Raw genomic sequence first — 16,322 nt, forward strand, 5'->3', positions numbered from 1 at the left:
AATGAGTGCCTCTGCCAGTAAAAGGCCCTGGTGGTCTAGTGGAGTCCCGGACAAACCGGGGTTCACATCAGCTCCCAAGACTGAAGGAAGAACTGCTAACAAGACGCAGGATCCATTGAAACCTTCCCCCGATGCCGATTGCAGTCCTGGGGTCCCCGGAGTGAACTGTGCTAGCTGTCGCTCCCCGTGCCCCGCTGGAAGTACCTGGCCTTCAGCCGGAATCTCAACGCTGGTGGGGGGTGATGGAGCAGCAGCACTGGCGTCCCCAGGACAGCCTAGTGCTGCTGCTCTGAAGTAGTAAAAATAGAAAATAGGATTTTAATTACATACCGGTAAATCCTTTTCTCATAGTCCGTATAGGATGCTGGGGTTCATTTAGTACCATGGGGTATAGATGGGTCCTTTGGGAGCCACTGGCTCTTTAAGAGTTTAACAATGTGGGCTGGCTCCTCCCTCTATGCCCCTCCTACCAGACTCAGTCTAGAAACTGTGCCCGAGGAGACGGACATACTTCGAGAGAAGGAAATACACAGATAGTGGTGAGATTCACACCAGCTCACACATAACAACAAGGAAAACCAAGCTAACCAACTTGGAACGAATCAGCAATGGCTGAACGAACAAACGTAACCAAATAACAATGCAGGAACATGAAGCACTGGGCGGGCGCCCAGCATCCTCTACGGACTACGAGAAAAGGATTTACCGGTAGGTAATTAAAATCCTAATTTCTCTTACGTCCTAGATTGACCAAACTTTAGGTCCTCAGATTCCAAAGTATCGAACTTGTAGAACTTAGCAAACGTGTTCGACCCTGACCAGGTAGCCGCTCGGCAAAGCTGAATAGCTGAGACACCCCGGGCAGCCACCCAGGAAGAACCCACCTTACATGTAGAGTGGGCCTGAACAGATTTTGGACATGCCAAACCTGCCGTAGAATAAGCATGCTGGATAGTAAGCCTGATCCAGCGAGAAATTGTCTGCTTAGTTAGAAGCTGGACACCCAATCTTGTTGGGATCATAAAGGACAACTAGTGAGTCCGAATTCCTGTGATGAGCAGTTCGCATCACATATTTTCAAAGCCCTCACAACATCCAGGGACTTTGAAGTAATCAAGGTGTCAGTAGCCACTGGCACCACAATAGGTTGGTTGATATGAAAAGCTGACACAACCTTTGGAAGAAATTGCTGACGCGTTCTGAGCTCAGCTCTATCTTTATGGAAAATCAAGTAGGGGCTCTTGTGCGACAAGGCCCCCAATTCAGACACATATCTAGCAGATGCCAATGCCAACAGTGTGACTGCCTTCCAAGTAAGAATCTTAACGTCCACCTCCTGTAAAGGTTCGAAACAATCCGATTGCAGGAACTGCAGCACCACATTAAGATCCCAAGGTGCCGTAGGAGGCACAAAGGGTGGTTGGATGTGCAGTACTCCCTTCAAGAATGTCTGAACCTCAGGGAGAGCAGACAATTGTTTCTGGAAGAAAATGGACAAGGCCGAAATCTGGACCTTGATGGAGCCCAAGCGTAGGCCCACATTCACACCAGCTTGCAGTAGGGAAGAAAACGTCCCAGTTGAAACTCCAAGACACATATTTCCTCCAAATGTGATGGTAATGTTTAGACGTTACCCCCTTCCTAGTTTGGATCAGAGTAGGAATGACCTTGTTCGGAATGCCCTTCCGAGCTATAATCTAGTGTTCAACCTCCATGCCATCAAACGTAGCCGTGGTAAGTCTTGATAGGCGAACGACCCCTGTAGCAGAAGGTCATCGAAGAGGAAGAGGCCTCGGATCCTCCAGCAGCAATGTCAGAAGATCCGCATATCAAGCCCTTCTGGGCCAGTCTGGAGCAATGAGGATTTGAGAATCCTTGGGATGAGTGGAAGTGGAAAGAACATGTACACCGACTGGAACACCCACGGAGTTACCAGGGCGTCCACCGCCACTGCTTGCGGGTCTCATGACCTGGAATAGTACCTCTAAAGCTTCCTGTTGAGGCGAGAGGCCATCAAGTCTATCTGAGGTACACCCCATCGGCTTGGTACCTCTGTGAACACCTCCGGGTGGAGGCCCTATTCTTCCGGATGGAGATCGTGTCTGCTGAGGAAGTCTGCTTCCCAGTTGTCCACTCCCGGAATGAAGATTGCTGACAGTGCCAGTGCGTGCCTTTCTGCCCAGAGGAGGATTCTTGTCACCTCTGACATTGCAGCCCTGCTCTTCATTTTGCCCTGTCTGTTTATGTAGGACACCGCTGTGACGTTGTCCGACTGAACCTGAATGGCTCGATTTTGAGAAGATGCGCCACTTGTAGAAGGCCATTAGTTCCAGAATGTTTATTGGAAGGAGAGATTCCTGACTTGACCACTTTCTTTGGAAGTTTTTTCCTTGGGTGACTGCTCCCCAACCTCTGAGGCTTGCATCCGTGGTTAGAAGAATCCAATTCTGAATCCCGAACCTGCGGCCCTTGAGTAGGTGAGAAGTATGCAGCCACCAGAGGAGTGAGATTCTGGCTTTCGGCAACAGGCGTATCCGCTGGTGCATGTGAAGATGTGATCCCGACCACTTGTCCAGGAGATCCAGCTGGAAGAACCGTGCATGGAATCTTCCGTACTGTAGAGCCTCGTAGGAGGCCACCATCTTTCCCAGAAGGTGAATACACTGATGAATCGATACTCGGGCTGGCTTCAAGACATCCTGGACAATTGATTGGATCACCAATGCTTTGTCCAGTGGTAGAAACACCCTCTGCACTTCCGTGTCGAGTATCATCCCCAGGAAGGGCAGTCTACTTGTCGGTTCCAAATGTAACTTTGGAAGGTTCAGGATCCACCAATGATCCTGTAGTAGTTGAGTTGAGAGAGCAATACTCTCTCCTCTCCCTAGAAGATGCCTTTATCAGCAGATCGTCCAGATATGGAATTATGTTCACTCCCTGCATGCGGAGGAGTAGCATCATCTCTGCCATGACCTTGGTGAACACCCTTGGTGCCGTGGAGAGGCCAAATGGCAGTGCTTGGAACTGATAGTGACAGTCCAGCAGTGCAAATCTGAGGTAAGCCTGGTGAGGCGGCCAGATTGGAACGTGAAGGTATGCTTCCTTGATATCCAGGGATACCAGTAATTCCCCCTCCTCCAGACCTGAGATCACTGCTCTCAGAGACTCCATCTTGAATTTGAATTCCCTCAAGTAGGGGTTCAATGACTTTAGGTTTAATATTGGCCTTACCGAACCGTCCGGTTTCGGTACCACAAACAGGTTTGAGTAATAACCCTTGTGTTGTAGGTGAGGTGGAACTGGAACAATGACATTTATTTGAACTAATTTTTGAATGGCATCCTGTAGGATAGCAATTTCTGTGAGCAAAGCTGGTAAGCATGATTTGAAGAATCTGTGAGGTGGGAGTTCATGAAACTCCAGTCTGTACCCCTGGACAACAATATCTGTTACCCAGGGGTCTAGGCATGATGATGCCCAGATGTGACTGAAATCTTTTAGTTTCGCTCCCACCTGTCCGATCTCCAGGCTGGGAGTTCCACCGTCATGCAGAAGATTTTGAGGAAGCAGAACCTGGTTTCTGTTCCTGAGATCCTGTTGGTGCAGGTTTTCTGGATTTTCGACGACCTCCCCTAAAGAAGGTGGAGGGGGTTTTCGATTTTAAAAATGTTGCGGTCCGAAAGGACTGCAGTGTAGATGTAGGAAAAGATTTCCTAGCCGGTGGTGCTGCTGAGGGAAGAAAGGTTGACTTACCCGCATCCAATGCGTCCCCAAACAGAGCCTGACCTGTGAAGGGTAGGTTCTCCACACTTTTCTTGGATTCTGCATCCGCAGTCCATTGGCATAGCCAGAGTCCTCTGCGTGCTGAGACCGCCATGGATGTAGCCCTCGCATTCAGCATGCCAAGGTCCTTCATGGCCTCCACCATGAAACCTGCAGAATCCTGTACGTGATGCAAAAACAATTCAATGTCACACCTATCCATAGTATCTAAGTCCTCAAGTAATGTGCCTGACCACTTTACTATGGCTTTAGAAATCCACGCACAAGCAATGGTGGGCCTTAAAGTTACGCCAGTAGCTGTGTATAGTGATTTGAGCGTAGTCTCAATCTTGTGGTCAGCCGGCTCTTTTAAAGCGGTTAAACCAGGGACAGGTAAAAACACCTTTTTTGACAACCTAGATACAGAAGCGTCTACTATAGGGGGTTTTTCCCACTTTTTTTCTGTCCTCGTCAGGGAAAGGTAAAGCAATGAGAACCCTTTTTGGGATCTGGAATTTTTTCTCTGGGTTTTCCCAGGATTTTTCATACAAATAATTTAACTCCTTAGAAGCCAGGAAGGTAAGCAAGGATTTCTTACTTTCAGTAAAATAAGATTCCTCTACCTGCTCAGGTACCTTATCAGTAATATGTCAAATGTCCCTAATGGCTTCAATCATTAGTTGCAACCCCTTAGCAAGTGATGCATCCAGGGACGTGCGGTGAGCTAAATGGCTCAGGAGGCATTGGCTAGAACCAAAGCCAGATTTACGTACAATATATGAGCCAAAGGGTACATCTGGGCAATATACACAGGTGCTGCAGTATAAATTCCTGAAAATTTGGCCACTTATGATCAGAGATGTGCAGAAAAGATAGGAAGGTGAGGCACTGCCTCACCTACCATAGACTTTTTACTCCAGAGTTTTGTCTATAAAAATGATTAGAGTAATGCAAAGATGATATTTCAAACATATTCTTGGTATTTTACATATACTTTATACAGTTAAAACTCTGGCACAAACGTTAATATGATAGGCTCTGCCTCACCTGCCTCACCCCACCGCACGTCACTGGATGCTTCTCCCCCTGCATATCCCCATCACCATCCCATGTAGTAGAGTCGGTATCAGTGTCAACTTGCATTATCTGGGCAAGTGTACGTTTTTGTGGGTACGAAGGGGGCGTTTTAGACGCAGCAGTGGTGGCTGAGTATGTCAAATCACGCTCCACAGGTTTTCTCAAAAACTGTGTTTCTTTCTCAGTATGTAACATCCTTGTTGAAATCTGGGATCTCATGCCCCTTAAAGAATCCACCCATGGAGGTTCTGATTCAGAAGGCTGGGAAAGTACATTACAGTCCTGAGTACATGGAATAGACTCTTCAGGAGAAGATACACACTCTGCAGCACAGGAGACAGAGGGGGTAATTCCGAGTTGTTCGCTCGTTGCCGATTTTCGCAATGCTGCGAATAGGTGGAAAATGCGCATGCGCATGGTACGCAGAGCGCATGCGCTTAGTAGTTTACCTACGAACTTAGTAGATTTACACAAGCTCGACTGAAGTTTTTTCAACGCTGGAGTGATCGTAGTGTGATTGACAGGAAGTGGGTGTTTCTGGGCAGCAACTCAGCGTTTTCACTGCATTTGGGGAAAAACGCAGGCATGCCAAGGAAAAACGCGGGAGTGTCTGGAGAAACGGGGGAGTGGCTGGCTGAACGCAGGGCGTGTTTGTGACATCAAACCAGGAACTAAACGGACTGAACTGATCACAATCTGTGTAGGTCTGGAGCTACTCAGAAACTGCTAAGAATTATTTAGTAGCAATTCTGCTAATCTTTCGTTCGCAATTCTGCTAATCTTTCGTTCGCAATTCTGCTAATCTTTCGTTCGCTATTCTGCTAAGCTAAGATACACTCCCAGAGGGCGGCGGCTTAGCGTGTGCAATGCTGCTAAAAGCAGCTAGCGAGCGAACAACTTGGAATGAGGGCCAGAGTCCTTAGACATGGTAATGTGAGATACACACACTTACACACACACACAGGAAAATGTCGGACACAGTTTCCCCCAGAGTATCTTCAGAGAGTCACAGAGTATAAGGAGCCAGCACACACAGTGCCCCAGTAGGTAGTTACTATGATAAAAGCCCAACGCTGACTAACTACCCTTAATAGGGTAATTAGCATTGCCGTAACTAGACATTTTAGCGCTGTGTGCAAGAAACAGCATCAGCGCCCCCTCATATACAAAACAGTGTCAATGCGCATGCCAAAAATATAGGGGCGTGGCTTAATTTGGAAAGGGCATGGCCACAGATCTCCCTTTTACACATTACGTTATGTAGAGCTCCTTTTTACACAGTACGGCAGCAGAGTCTCCTTTTTTACACATTACGGCAGCAGAATGTCCCTTTTTTACACATTAGGCAGGCAGAGTCCCCACTTGTACACACATTAGGCAGGGTCCCCCTTTTTTACACATTATGGTAGTAGAGTCCTTATTTTTTACACATTACAGTAACAGAGGCCCCCTTTTTACACATTACAGTAACAGAGGCCCCCTTTTTACACATTACAGTGACAGAGGCCCCCTTTTTACACATTACAGTAACAGAGGCCCCCTTTTTTCACATTACAGTAACAGAGGCCCCCTTTTTACACATTACAGTAACAGAGGCCCCCTTTTTACACATTACAGTAACAGAGGCCCCCTTTTTACACATTACAGTAACAGAGGCCCCCTTTTTACACAGTAAGTAGGCAAAGCCTCTTTTTGCACATTACATCAGCAGTCAACCTTTCTTTACACATTGGGGGGGTATGTGTGTGTCTGTGTCTCAGTCACCTGGGGCATACGCGATCCAGCATCCAGGCATCTACCAGCCTCTCCTCAGGTCCGTGACCTGCCAGCTACGCCGACGCTCCACAGTCCTATACTGAAGCTGCAATACATAGCCGCTGGCGCAAGCGGCTCTCACGAGCGGAGGATGACTGCTGCACAGCTCGCACTCCCTTACAGGCACAGCAACACTCAGGGGCAGCGAGACAACGGGAAGGGGTGTAATGCCACATGGCGCTCCACAGTCCTATACTTAAGCTGTAATACACAGCCGCTGGTGCCAGCGGCTCTCATGAGCGGAGGGGGGGATGACTGCTGCACAGCTCCCACTCCCTTACAGGTACAGCGACACTCAGGGCCAGCGGGACAATGGGAAGGTGTGTAATGGCACATGGCGCCTATGACAGTGCTCCCACTCCCTTGCGGAGGTGGGTAACAAGTGGTGGCGGCGGGACTTTCAATAGTCACTGACTGGCGAGGACGGCCGTACAGGGGTGTGCTGCCAGATGGTGCGCCTTCAGTGCTTTAGTGCTGTGGGCAAGGCACTATCGGCACACACCTAGTTACGGCCCTGGTAATTAGTACTAGTATCACACTCTCCCCTTCCCCCTGTCTATAACACCCTGGTACTGCAGAGGTATGCTGGAGTTATGTGGAGGACAGCGCTCCCTGTCAGCATTCTTTCCTATGTATCTGCAGGGAGAAAATGGCGCTGGTGAGTGCGGAATCCACTCTGAGAGGAAGCCCCGCCCCTTGCAATGGCGCGCGGCTTCCCGCACTAATTGTTTATACTGGCTTGAGGTGTTTGTTGCTGACAGCAGGATAAGACCCTGTTAGCTGAGTGACCAGTTTAGGGTGAATTGTGCATGCTCAGGATGCCCATCAAAGTGCTTACACAAAGTGTTGCTGAGCTTTCCGGAGCGCAGCCTGCCAGCAGCCTTCCTGTACCTAACAACTTTTAGAAAAAAATAAAACTAGAAAAGCTCCTAGGAGCTCCCCTAGCTGTGACCGGCTTCACCGGGCACATTTTCTAAACTGAGTCTGGTAGGAGGGGCATAGAGGGAGGAGCCAGCCCACACTATTAAACTCTAAAAGTTCCAGTGGCTCCCAATGGACCTGTCTATACCCCATGGTACTAAATGGATCCCAGCATCCTCTAGGACATAAGAGAAAATAAATAAATTATAAAATAAAAGCTTGGGGCTGCTTAGAAGCAGGCCCCTGTTTAAACATGTTGGGTAGAGAATACCGGCGTTGCAGCATCCCGACAGCGGAAGGTAAAGGTAAGTATACTTACCTTACCCAAACTCTTCCTCCCCGCAGCCTGAGGCTAACCTCCCCCACCTCGCAGCCAAACCCCTTATCTCCCCCCGGTGGCGCTTGAACCTAAACCCCCTTTCCCGCAGCCTAAATCTAACCCTCTCTCCCCGCAGCCTAATCCTACCCTTCCCCCGGTGGCGCCTGAACCTAACCCCCCCTTCCCACAGTGTAAACCCAACCATCCCTTCCCGCAGCCTAATCCTACCCTCCCCCCAGTGGCGCCTGAACCTAACCCCCCCTTCCCGCAGCCTAAACTTAACCCTCCCTTCCCGCAGCCTACCCATAACCCTTGGGATATTTCGACTGCCGGGACATTGAATTGGCTCCTGCTGGCACCAAACTATAGGGTGGAAGGACCAGAGCATCTTGGGATACCTGAAAGCTTAACTGTTTTCTGCTAAGTCCTATACCACCACCTACACCCCATTGTCTCCCCTGTGGAGCCCTATGGAACCCGAAGAAGAAATATTTTTTAGGAGTGGTCACCAAGCCGGCAGCGCGATTGGGGCACCTATGTTAGATTTGGGTTGGCCAGGTGCGAACACCTTCCCACTGCACATCACCACATATAGCCAAGAGGCTGACAGCTGCTGCCTCTCTCCCTAGCCCAGCGCACAGCATTGTGTGCTGCGCTGGGGAAGAGAGGCTGCTGAAGCAGCAGCAGTCAGTCCTCTCTCCCTGCCTGCCCACTGGGAAGGGAGGGTGGTGCAGTGGAACCCGGGACCCTACCAGGGCCCTCCAACAGATCCGGGCACACTCTCCTCCCCCATCTCGGCGCCACTGCATGTGGAGGATGTTTGATGCCATACAGTATAAAGGGTATGTGAGGGCCTGATGGGCATGTGTGCCAAAGACAGATAGTAAATAGGAGGGAAGATGGTTTGGATGAAACCCCATGAGAGATAACAGTACAGCAGGATAGGGGTATTTATCATAGAGGAAGAGAAATACTGTATTACAGGTACTGTCGAAATGTATGATTTTAAAACAGTTGAAATAAGTAAAGCACTTGGCTCGGTTGATTTGGGATTGATTGAACGGCTGTTCAAGTTTGAAGTTGTTGTAATTTGAACCATTACTAGTTAACATGAATTATAATATGAGTATTCTAGAGCATAGGTTCTCAAACTCGGTCCTCAGGACCCCACACGGTCCATGTTTTGCAGGTCACCTGTAGATTTTTAAAATGTGACAGTTGGTGATACACAGTGCACCTGCTGGGTTACATGGAAAATGTGAACCGTGTGGGGTCCTGGGGACCGAGCTTGAGAACCACTGTTCTAGATCAATTGGCTGCATTTTTCGGTTTTATAAAGGATTCATCACTACTGTGTCCGGGATTGAAGTACAAGTTTTGCTCACCTGCAAAACCACTAAAAATCTATACAATGTGTGCCATTCAAGGACAAACATATTTGAATTTAACTACATCTTTTGGGTTGATTACATTGCAAATTAATGATCCCTGAAGCCTATTCCAACAACAGGTTTCAGAACAGCTTTCTTCAAAAATATTCTGAAACTATTTCTTTACCTGCAAGTGAAACGAGAGAGACCAAAAAGAGAGAAACCAAGAAAGTGCAGAGAAGGAATCCTGGGGACGTATACTTCAGTGTGAGGAATCTGTAAAGGTGTTTATTTCTGTTTTGGCAGTCCCTAGACTGTGCACTATGAAGAGAAAAGTGTTTGGACATCCCTGCGCAAGCGGAATGGTGTGCTCCTACCAGTGGCGGTTCTTGCCACGGGCAAGCAGGACTTTTGCCCGGGGCGCCGCCTTCCGGAGGGCGCTGGCGCCATCCGGAGGGCGCCGCACCGTGGCAAGATCCGCCACTGCCGCCCGCTGTGTCCCCCGTCCGCTGCCGTCCCCGTCGTCTCCTGTGAAGGGAACTAGACGCTATGCGTCTAGTTTCCCTTCGTGGAGAGTAACTGCTGAGCGGTGCGCGATGACGTCATCGCGCACCGCACAGCAAAGGTCCTCTCCACGAAGGGAACTAGACGCATAGCGTCTAGTTTCTCTTCGTGGAGAGGACCTTTTGCTGTGCGGTGCGCGATGACGTCATCGCGCACCGCTCAGCAGTCAAGCGGCGCTTTCAATGTACAGGGGGCGTGACTCACCACGCCCCCTGTATTAGGCCACGCCCCTTTCTCGCCCGGGGCGCTCTGCGCCCTGGAACCGGCCCTGGCTCCTACACTAGTATTAGTGCATAGTCACATTAACTCTGAGAAGTACAGAGATGTTCTCTAGATGTATAGAGATAACGCTGTGCTCCCTACATTGTATATATTCAATATTTTGTGTGTGTGTGTGTGTGTATACACACTTGAAGGCTAGAGACTTCCTTCAGTCTGGATTGGCACCCCACCCACTGCCTCTGAGGCTTTTAAATGGGGACCTAGCATTTCTGACTGCACAATCTGTGGTAATCAGTTGATAGATAGACAGTATATAATGAGACCGTCAATAGATAATAATAATTTTATTTATATAGCGCTCTTTCTCCAATAGGACTCAAGGCGCTTAACAGATACATAGCATAATATAATACAGAAAATAATGAAGTACAGAACAGCTTTTCATAAAATACAGAAGCATGTAGATACTAAAGGGACATTATGGAAATGCTGAGTAAACAGGAAAGTCTTGAGTCTACTTTTGAAGGATTCTATAGTTGGGGCCTCTCGCACTGTGCGGGGAAGTGAGTTCCATAGAGATAGACACCACGTTAGACAGACATACATCTCTGGGGATGTATGACTCACGGTGAGGAATCTCTGAGGATGTATGACTCACAGTGAGCAATCCCTGGGGATGTATGACTCAGTGAGGAATCCCTGGGGATGTATGACTCACAGTGAGGAATCTCTGAGGATGTATGACTCACAGTGAGGAATCCCTGGGGATGTATGACACAGTGAGGAATCCCTGGGGATGTATACATTGAGGAATCCCTGGGGATGTAGGATATAGGGTGAGGAATCCCTGGGGATGTAGGATACAGGGTGAGGAATACCTGGGGATGTAGGATACAGGGTGAGGAATCCCTGGGGATGTAGGATAGAGGGTCAGGAATCCCTGGCGATATAGGATAGAGGGTGAGGAATCCCTGGGGATGTAGGATAGAGGGTGAGGAATCCCTGGGGATGGAGGATACAGGGTGAGGAATCCCTGGGGATGTAGGACACAGGGTGAGGAATCCCTTGGGATGCTTAATTAAAGGTTAAAAAAATAGACCTTTTTAGGGTGATAAAGATCTGGCAGCTGTTTTGTTTATGCTCAGGACTGAGGCGTTCCTAAAGGACTGTCATTTATATACAGATGGATTTTATTTATATAGCGCTCTTTCTCCAATAGGACTCAAGGCGCTTAACAGATACATAGCATAATATAGTACAGAAAATAATGAAGTACAGAACAGCTTTTCATAAAATACAGAAGCATGTAGATACTAAAGGGACATTATGGAAATGCTGAGTAAACAGGAAAGTCTTGAGTCTACTTTTGAAGGATTCTATAGTTGGGGCCTCTCGCACTGTGCGGGGAAGTGAGTTCCATAGAGATAGACACCACGTTAGACAGACATACATCTCTGGGGATGTATGACTCACGGTGAGGAATTCCTGGGGATGTATGACTCACAGTGAGGAATCCCCGGGGATGTATGACTCACGGTGAGGAATCCCTGGGGATGTATGACTCACAGTGAGGAATCTCTGAGGATGTATGACTCACAGTGAGGAATCCCTGGGGATGTATGACTCACAGTGAGGAATCTCTGAGGATGTATGACTCACAGTGAGCAATCCCTGGGGATGTATGACTCACAGTGAGCAATCCCTGGGGATGTATGACTCAGTGAGGAATCCCTGGGGATGTATGACTCACAGTGAGGAATCTCTGAGGATGTATGACTCACAGTGAGGAATCCCTGGGGATGTATGACACAGTGAGGAATCCCTGGGGATGTAGGATATAGGGTGAGGAATCCCTGGGGATGTAGGATACAGGGTGAGGAACACCTGGGGATGTAGGATACAGGGTGAGGAATCCCTGGGGATGTAGGATAGAGGGTCAGGAATCCCTGGCGATATAGGATAGAGGGTGAGGAATCCCTGGGGATGTAGGATAGAGGGTGAGGAATCCCTGGGGATGGAGGATACAGGGTGAGGAATCCCTGGGGATGTAGGACACAGGGTGAGGAATCCCTTGGGATGCTTAATTAAAGGTTAAAAAAATAGACCTTTTTAGGGTGATAAAGATCTGGCAGCTGTTTTGTTTATGCTCAGGACTGAGGCGTTCCTAAAGGACTGTCATTTATATACAGATGGATCCACGCTGTTCATGGCTTCATCTGTGCCTATTCGAGACTTCCGGGAACACATGGGACACTCGTGCATCGTAGACACGCACACAGCCCAAAGTGAATGGGAGCATTTGTATACGTTGACCTGCGCCTAGGCACGCTGCGCTCCCCTGTCTGCGATGCAGCGAGTGGCTCCGTCTGTATGTTCGCAAAGCTTATAGGTCATTGTGTGAAAAGCTTGTAGATGTATTATTCAATGAATAAACTGACTTGAGCCCTATGTGAGAGGACTGTACATTTCCCTATCCTCACGCTACAAACTCATAACATGGTCAGACCACAGGGTCCTCCGGCCTCACCTAATGGAGTGGAAGAAAGCTCAGCTGCAACATAAGGCACTGGGGGGAATGTATTATACCCACACATATCGTATGGGTATAACGCTTCCTGCTTTGCTTCTTTACCGAGGCAAAGCAGAAGTGCTGAGATGTATTAACATCTCAGATGGCAAAGTGGGGGAGTGAAAACTCCCCACTCCGGCGATCGACGTTTGAGCACACAGCGCATCAGTCTAGTGCTGATGTGCAGTGTCTCTCCCCCTGCCGGCTCACTGGGCATCTCGCTACTATTGACAGATCTCCCATGCAGCCTGGGGCTGGCACCTGCCAAAGCCAGGGACAGCGTTATCTCTGGCTGTGGTGTATGGCCAACGACACCTGTAGCTGTCAAAATCGATAGCTGCAGGTGTCGGAACGGTCAGTGCCTGTACATTGGTGTACTATCTAAAAGATAGCAGCGCCGATATAGACAAGGGTGCATAGCACACCTGCCACTGAGCACCCACCACCGCTGTAATACATGGAGAGAAGGGGTATCAGTGCACATAACGTGTGCTGATCCCTCTTACGCCCATACGAACTGTTCATACATATACCCCAAGGTTCCAATTTAAGAATCCCATAGATGTGACACTGCCCTTTTTAAAATATTTTTATTATATATTTTTTAATCACCAGTACAATGATGCTGGGCCTTAGATATGAGGAAATGTGTTATGCGCATGAACTTTATGGTGTCCTCTATGTACACGTGTACTGTATTATAGGAGGTACTTTATCTTAATAAATAGTAATGTTACACTTACTGTAATAGGGGTTCCGGGATCTCACAGTCTTGCCCTCTAGTTCCATATCCATGATGACTGAGTCATTGTAAATCTTCAGGGTCACATAGAACGTGTCTTTGTCAGTGTATCCCCAGTTCTTGACAATATCACAGAGGGCTCTCGTCTTGTCCTCATACGTTGTATATTTGCATAAGTCATCATATTGTTCTTTTGTTAGAAGCCGCTTTTCCCGAAGATCATCCAGAACGGGATCTATCAGGATTATCCGTCTTATTATATCTGATCGGTGTCTGTCCACAAAGTGATGATCACGTGCTAGGGCAAGAGAATTGTAATTACAATGATATTTCCAGACTTTTTTTATCCTCCCCTCTCACTGACTCGTCCACTATAAACCCCAAAACATTTATATCACATCTCCTGGAATAATTATTTCCTATTCTTTCTCATCTAATGGCCATTTACAAACACCAATAATCCCCTTTGTATGTTGGTGCACCAACTTGTCCCACTACCATGTTACAAGATGTGCACCTACTTCCCAGTCGAACACCCCTGTAAAGCCAAATGTCCCCTACATGTGTGGTCCATTGTGTAAACCTGAAAATATATGGCAAAAAATGTTACCTCAAAACTCAGCCTTTTTCCTCTTTAGTACAATCCCCTTATTAATTTCACTACAGGTTGAGTCTCCCTTATCCAAAATGCTTGGGACCAGAGGTACTTTGGATATGGGATTTTTCTGTATTTTGGAATAATTGCATACCATAATGAGATATCATGGTGATAGGACCCAAGTCTAAGCACAGAATGCATTTATGTTACATATACACCTTATACACACAGCCTGAAGGTCATTTAATACAATATTTTTTATAACTTTGTGCATTAAACAAAGTGTGTCTACATTCACACAATTCATTTATGTTTCATATACACCCTATTCACACAGCCTGAACGTCATTTAATACAATATTTCTCTGACGTCCTAAGTGGTTGCTGGGGACTCCGTAAGGACCATGGGGATTAGCGGCTCCGCAGGAGACAGGGCACAAAAGTAAAAGCTTTAGGATCAGGTGGTGTGCACTGGCTCCTCCCCCTATGACCCTCCTCCAAGCCTCAGTTAGGTTTTTGTGCCCGGCCGAGAAGGGTGCAACTAGGTAGCTCTCCTGAGCTGCTTAGAAGTAAAAGTTATACTTAGGTTTTTTTATTTTCAGTGAGTCCTGCTGGCAACAGGCTCACTGCATCGAGGGACTAAGGGGAGAAGAAGCGAACTCACCTGCGTGCAGAGTGGATTGGGCTTCTTGGCTACTGGACATTAGCTCCAGAGGGACGTTCACAGGCCCAGCCATGGATGGGTCCCGGAGCCACGCCGCCGGCCCCCTTACAGAGCCAGAAGAGTGAAGAGGTCCTGAAATCGACGGCAGAAGACGTCTGTCTTCAAGAAAGGTAGCGCACAGCACTGCACACTCCGGCGGTCACTGAGGGTGCAGGGCGCTGGGGGGGGGGGCGCCCTGAGCAGCAATGAAAACACTATATATGACTAAAAATACATCACATATAGCTCCTGGGCTATATGGCTGTATTTAACTCCTGTCATTTTACCTCAGAAAAAGCGGGAGAGAGGCCGCCGAGAAGGGGGCGGAGCCTATCTCCTCAGCACACAAGCGCCATTTTCCCTCACAGCTCCGCTGGAGGGAAGCTCCCTGTCTCTCCCCTGCAGTCACTACACTACAGAAACAGGGTAAAAAAGAGAGGGGGGCACTAATTTGGCATATTAAAACATATAATAGCAGCTATAAGGGAGAAACACTTATTATAAGGTTGTCCCTATACATATATAGCGCTCTGGTGTGTGCTGGCAAACTCTCCCTCTGTCTCCCCAAAGGGCTAGTGGGGTCCTGTCCTCTATCAGAGCATTCCCTGTGTGTGTGCTGTGTGTCGGTACGCGTGTGTCGACATGTATGAGGAGGAAATTGGTGTGGAGGCGGAGCAATTGCCTGTATTAGTGATGTCACCCCCTAGGGAGTCGACACCTGACTGGATGGTCTTATTTAAGGAATTACGTGATAGTGTCAGCACTTTACAAAAAACTGTTGACGACATGAGACAGCCGGCAAATCAGTTAGTGCCTGTCCAGGCGTCTCAAACACCGTCAGGGGCTCTAAAGCGCCCATTACCTCAGTCGGTCGACACAGACACAGACACTGACTCCAGTGTCGACGGTGAAGAAACAAACGTATTTTCCAGTAGGGCCACACGTTACATGATTACGGCAATGAGGAGGCTTTGCATATTTCTGATACTACAAGTACCACAAAAAAGGGTATTATGTGGGGTGGAAAAAACTAACCGTAGTTTTTCCTGAATCAGATGAATTATATGAAGTGTGTGATGATACGTGGGTTTCCCCCGATAAAAAATTGCTGATATCTAAGAAATTATTGGCATTATACCCTTTCCCGCCAGAAGTTAGGGCGAGTTGGGAAACACCCCCCAGGGTGGATAAGAGCTCACACGCTTATCAAAACAGGTGGCGTTACCGTCTCCAGATACGGCCGCCTCAAGGAGCCAGCTGATAGGAAGCTGGAAAATATCCTAAAAAGTATATACACACATACTGGTGTTATACTGCGACCAGCCATCGCCTCAGCCTGGATGTGCAGTGCTGGGGTGGCTTGGTCGGATTCCCTGACTGAAAATATTGATACCCTTGACAGGGACAGTATTTTATTGACTATAGAGCATTTAAAGATGCATTTCTATATATGCGAGATGCACAGAGGGATATTTGCACCCTGGCATCAAGAGTAAGTGCGATGTCCATTTCTGTCAGAAATGTTTATGGACACGACAGTGGTCAGGTGATGCGGATTCCAAACGGCACATGGAAGTATTGCCGTATAAAAGGGAGGAGTTATTTGGGGCGGTCTATCGGACCTGGTGACCTCGGCAACAGCTGAAATCCACCTTTTTAC

The 16,322-nt window shown here is 48.1% G+C and overlaps 1 protein-coding gene across 3 annotated transcripts in view; it reads right to left on the reverse strand.

Annotated features, from left to right (window-relative positions):
• LOC134945751 (uncharacterized) overlaps positions 1–16,322 on the reverse strand; it is a 708,129-nt gene that overhangs the window by 492,721 nt on the left and 199,086 nt on the right. For all 3 annotated transcript variants that reach the window (XM_063935217.1, XM_063935218.1, XM_063935219.1), the window contains one exon: positions 13,363–13,659. In XM_063935217.1, the coding sequence (XP_063791287.1) occupies positions 13,363–13,659 (297 nt within the window). The remainder of the gene's footprint in view (positions 1–13,362; positions 13,660–16,322) is intronic.

The sequence above is a fragment of the Pseudophryne corroboree genome, chromosome 7, assembly GCF_028390025.1.
Source record: "Pseudophryne corroboree isolate aPseCor3 chromosome 7, aPseCor3.hap2, whole genome shotgun sequence".
NCBI classification, from domain to species: domain Eukaryota; kingdom Metazoa; phylum Chordata; class Amphibia; order Anura; family Myobatrachidae; genus Pseudophryne; species Pseudophryne corroboree.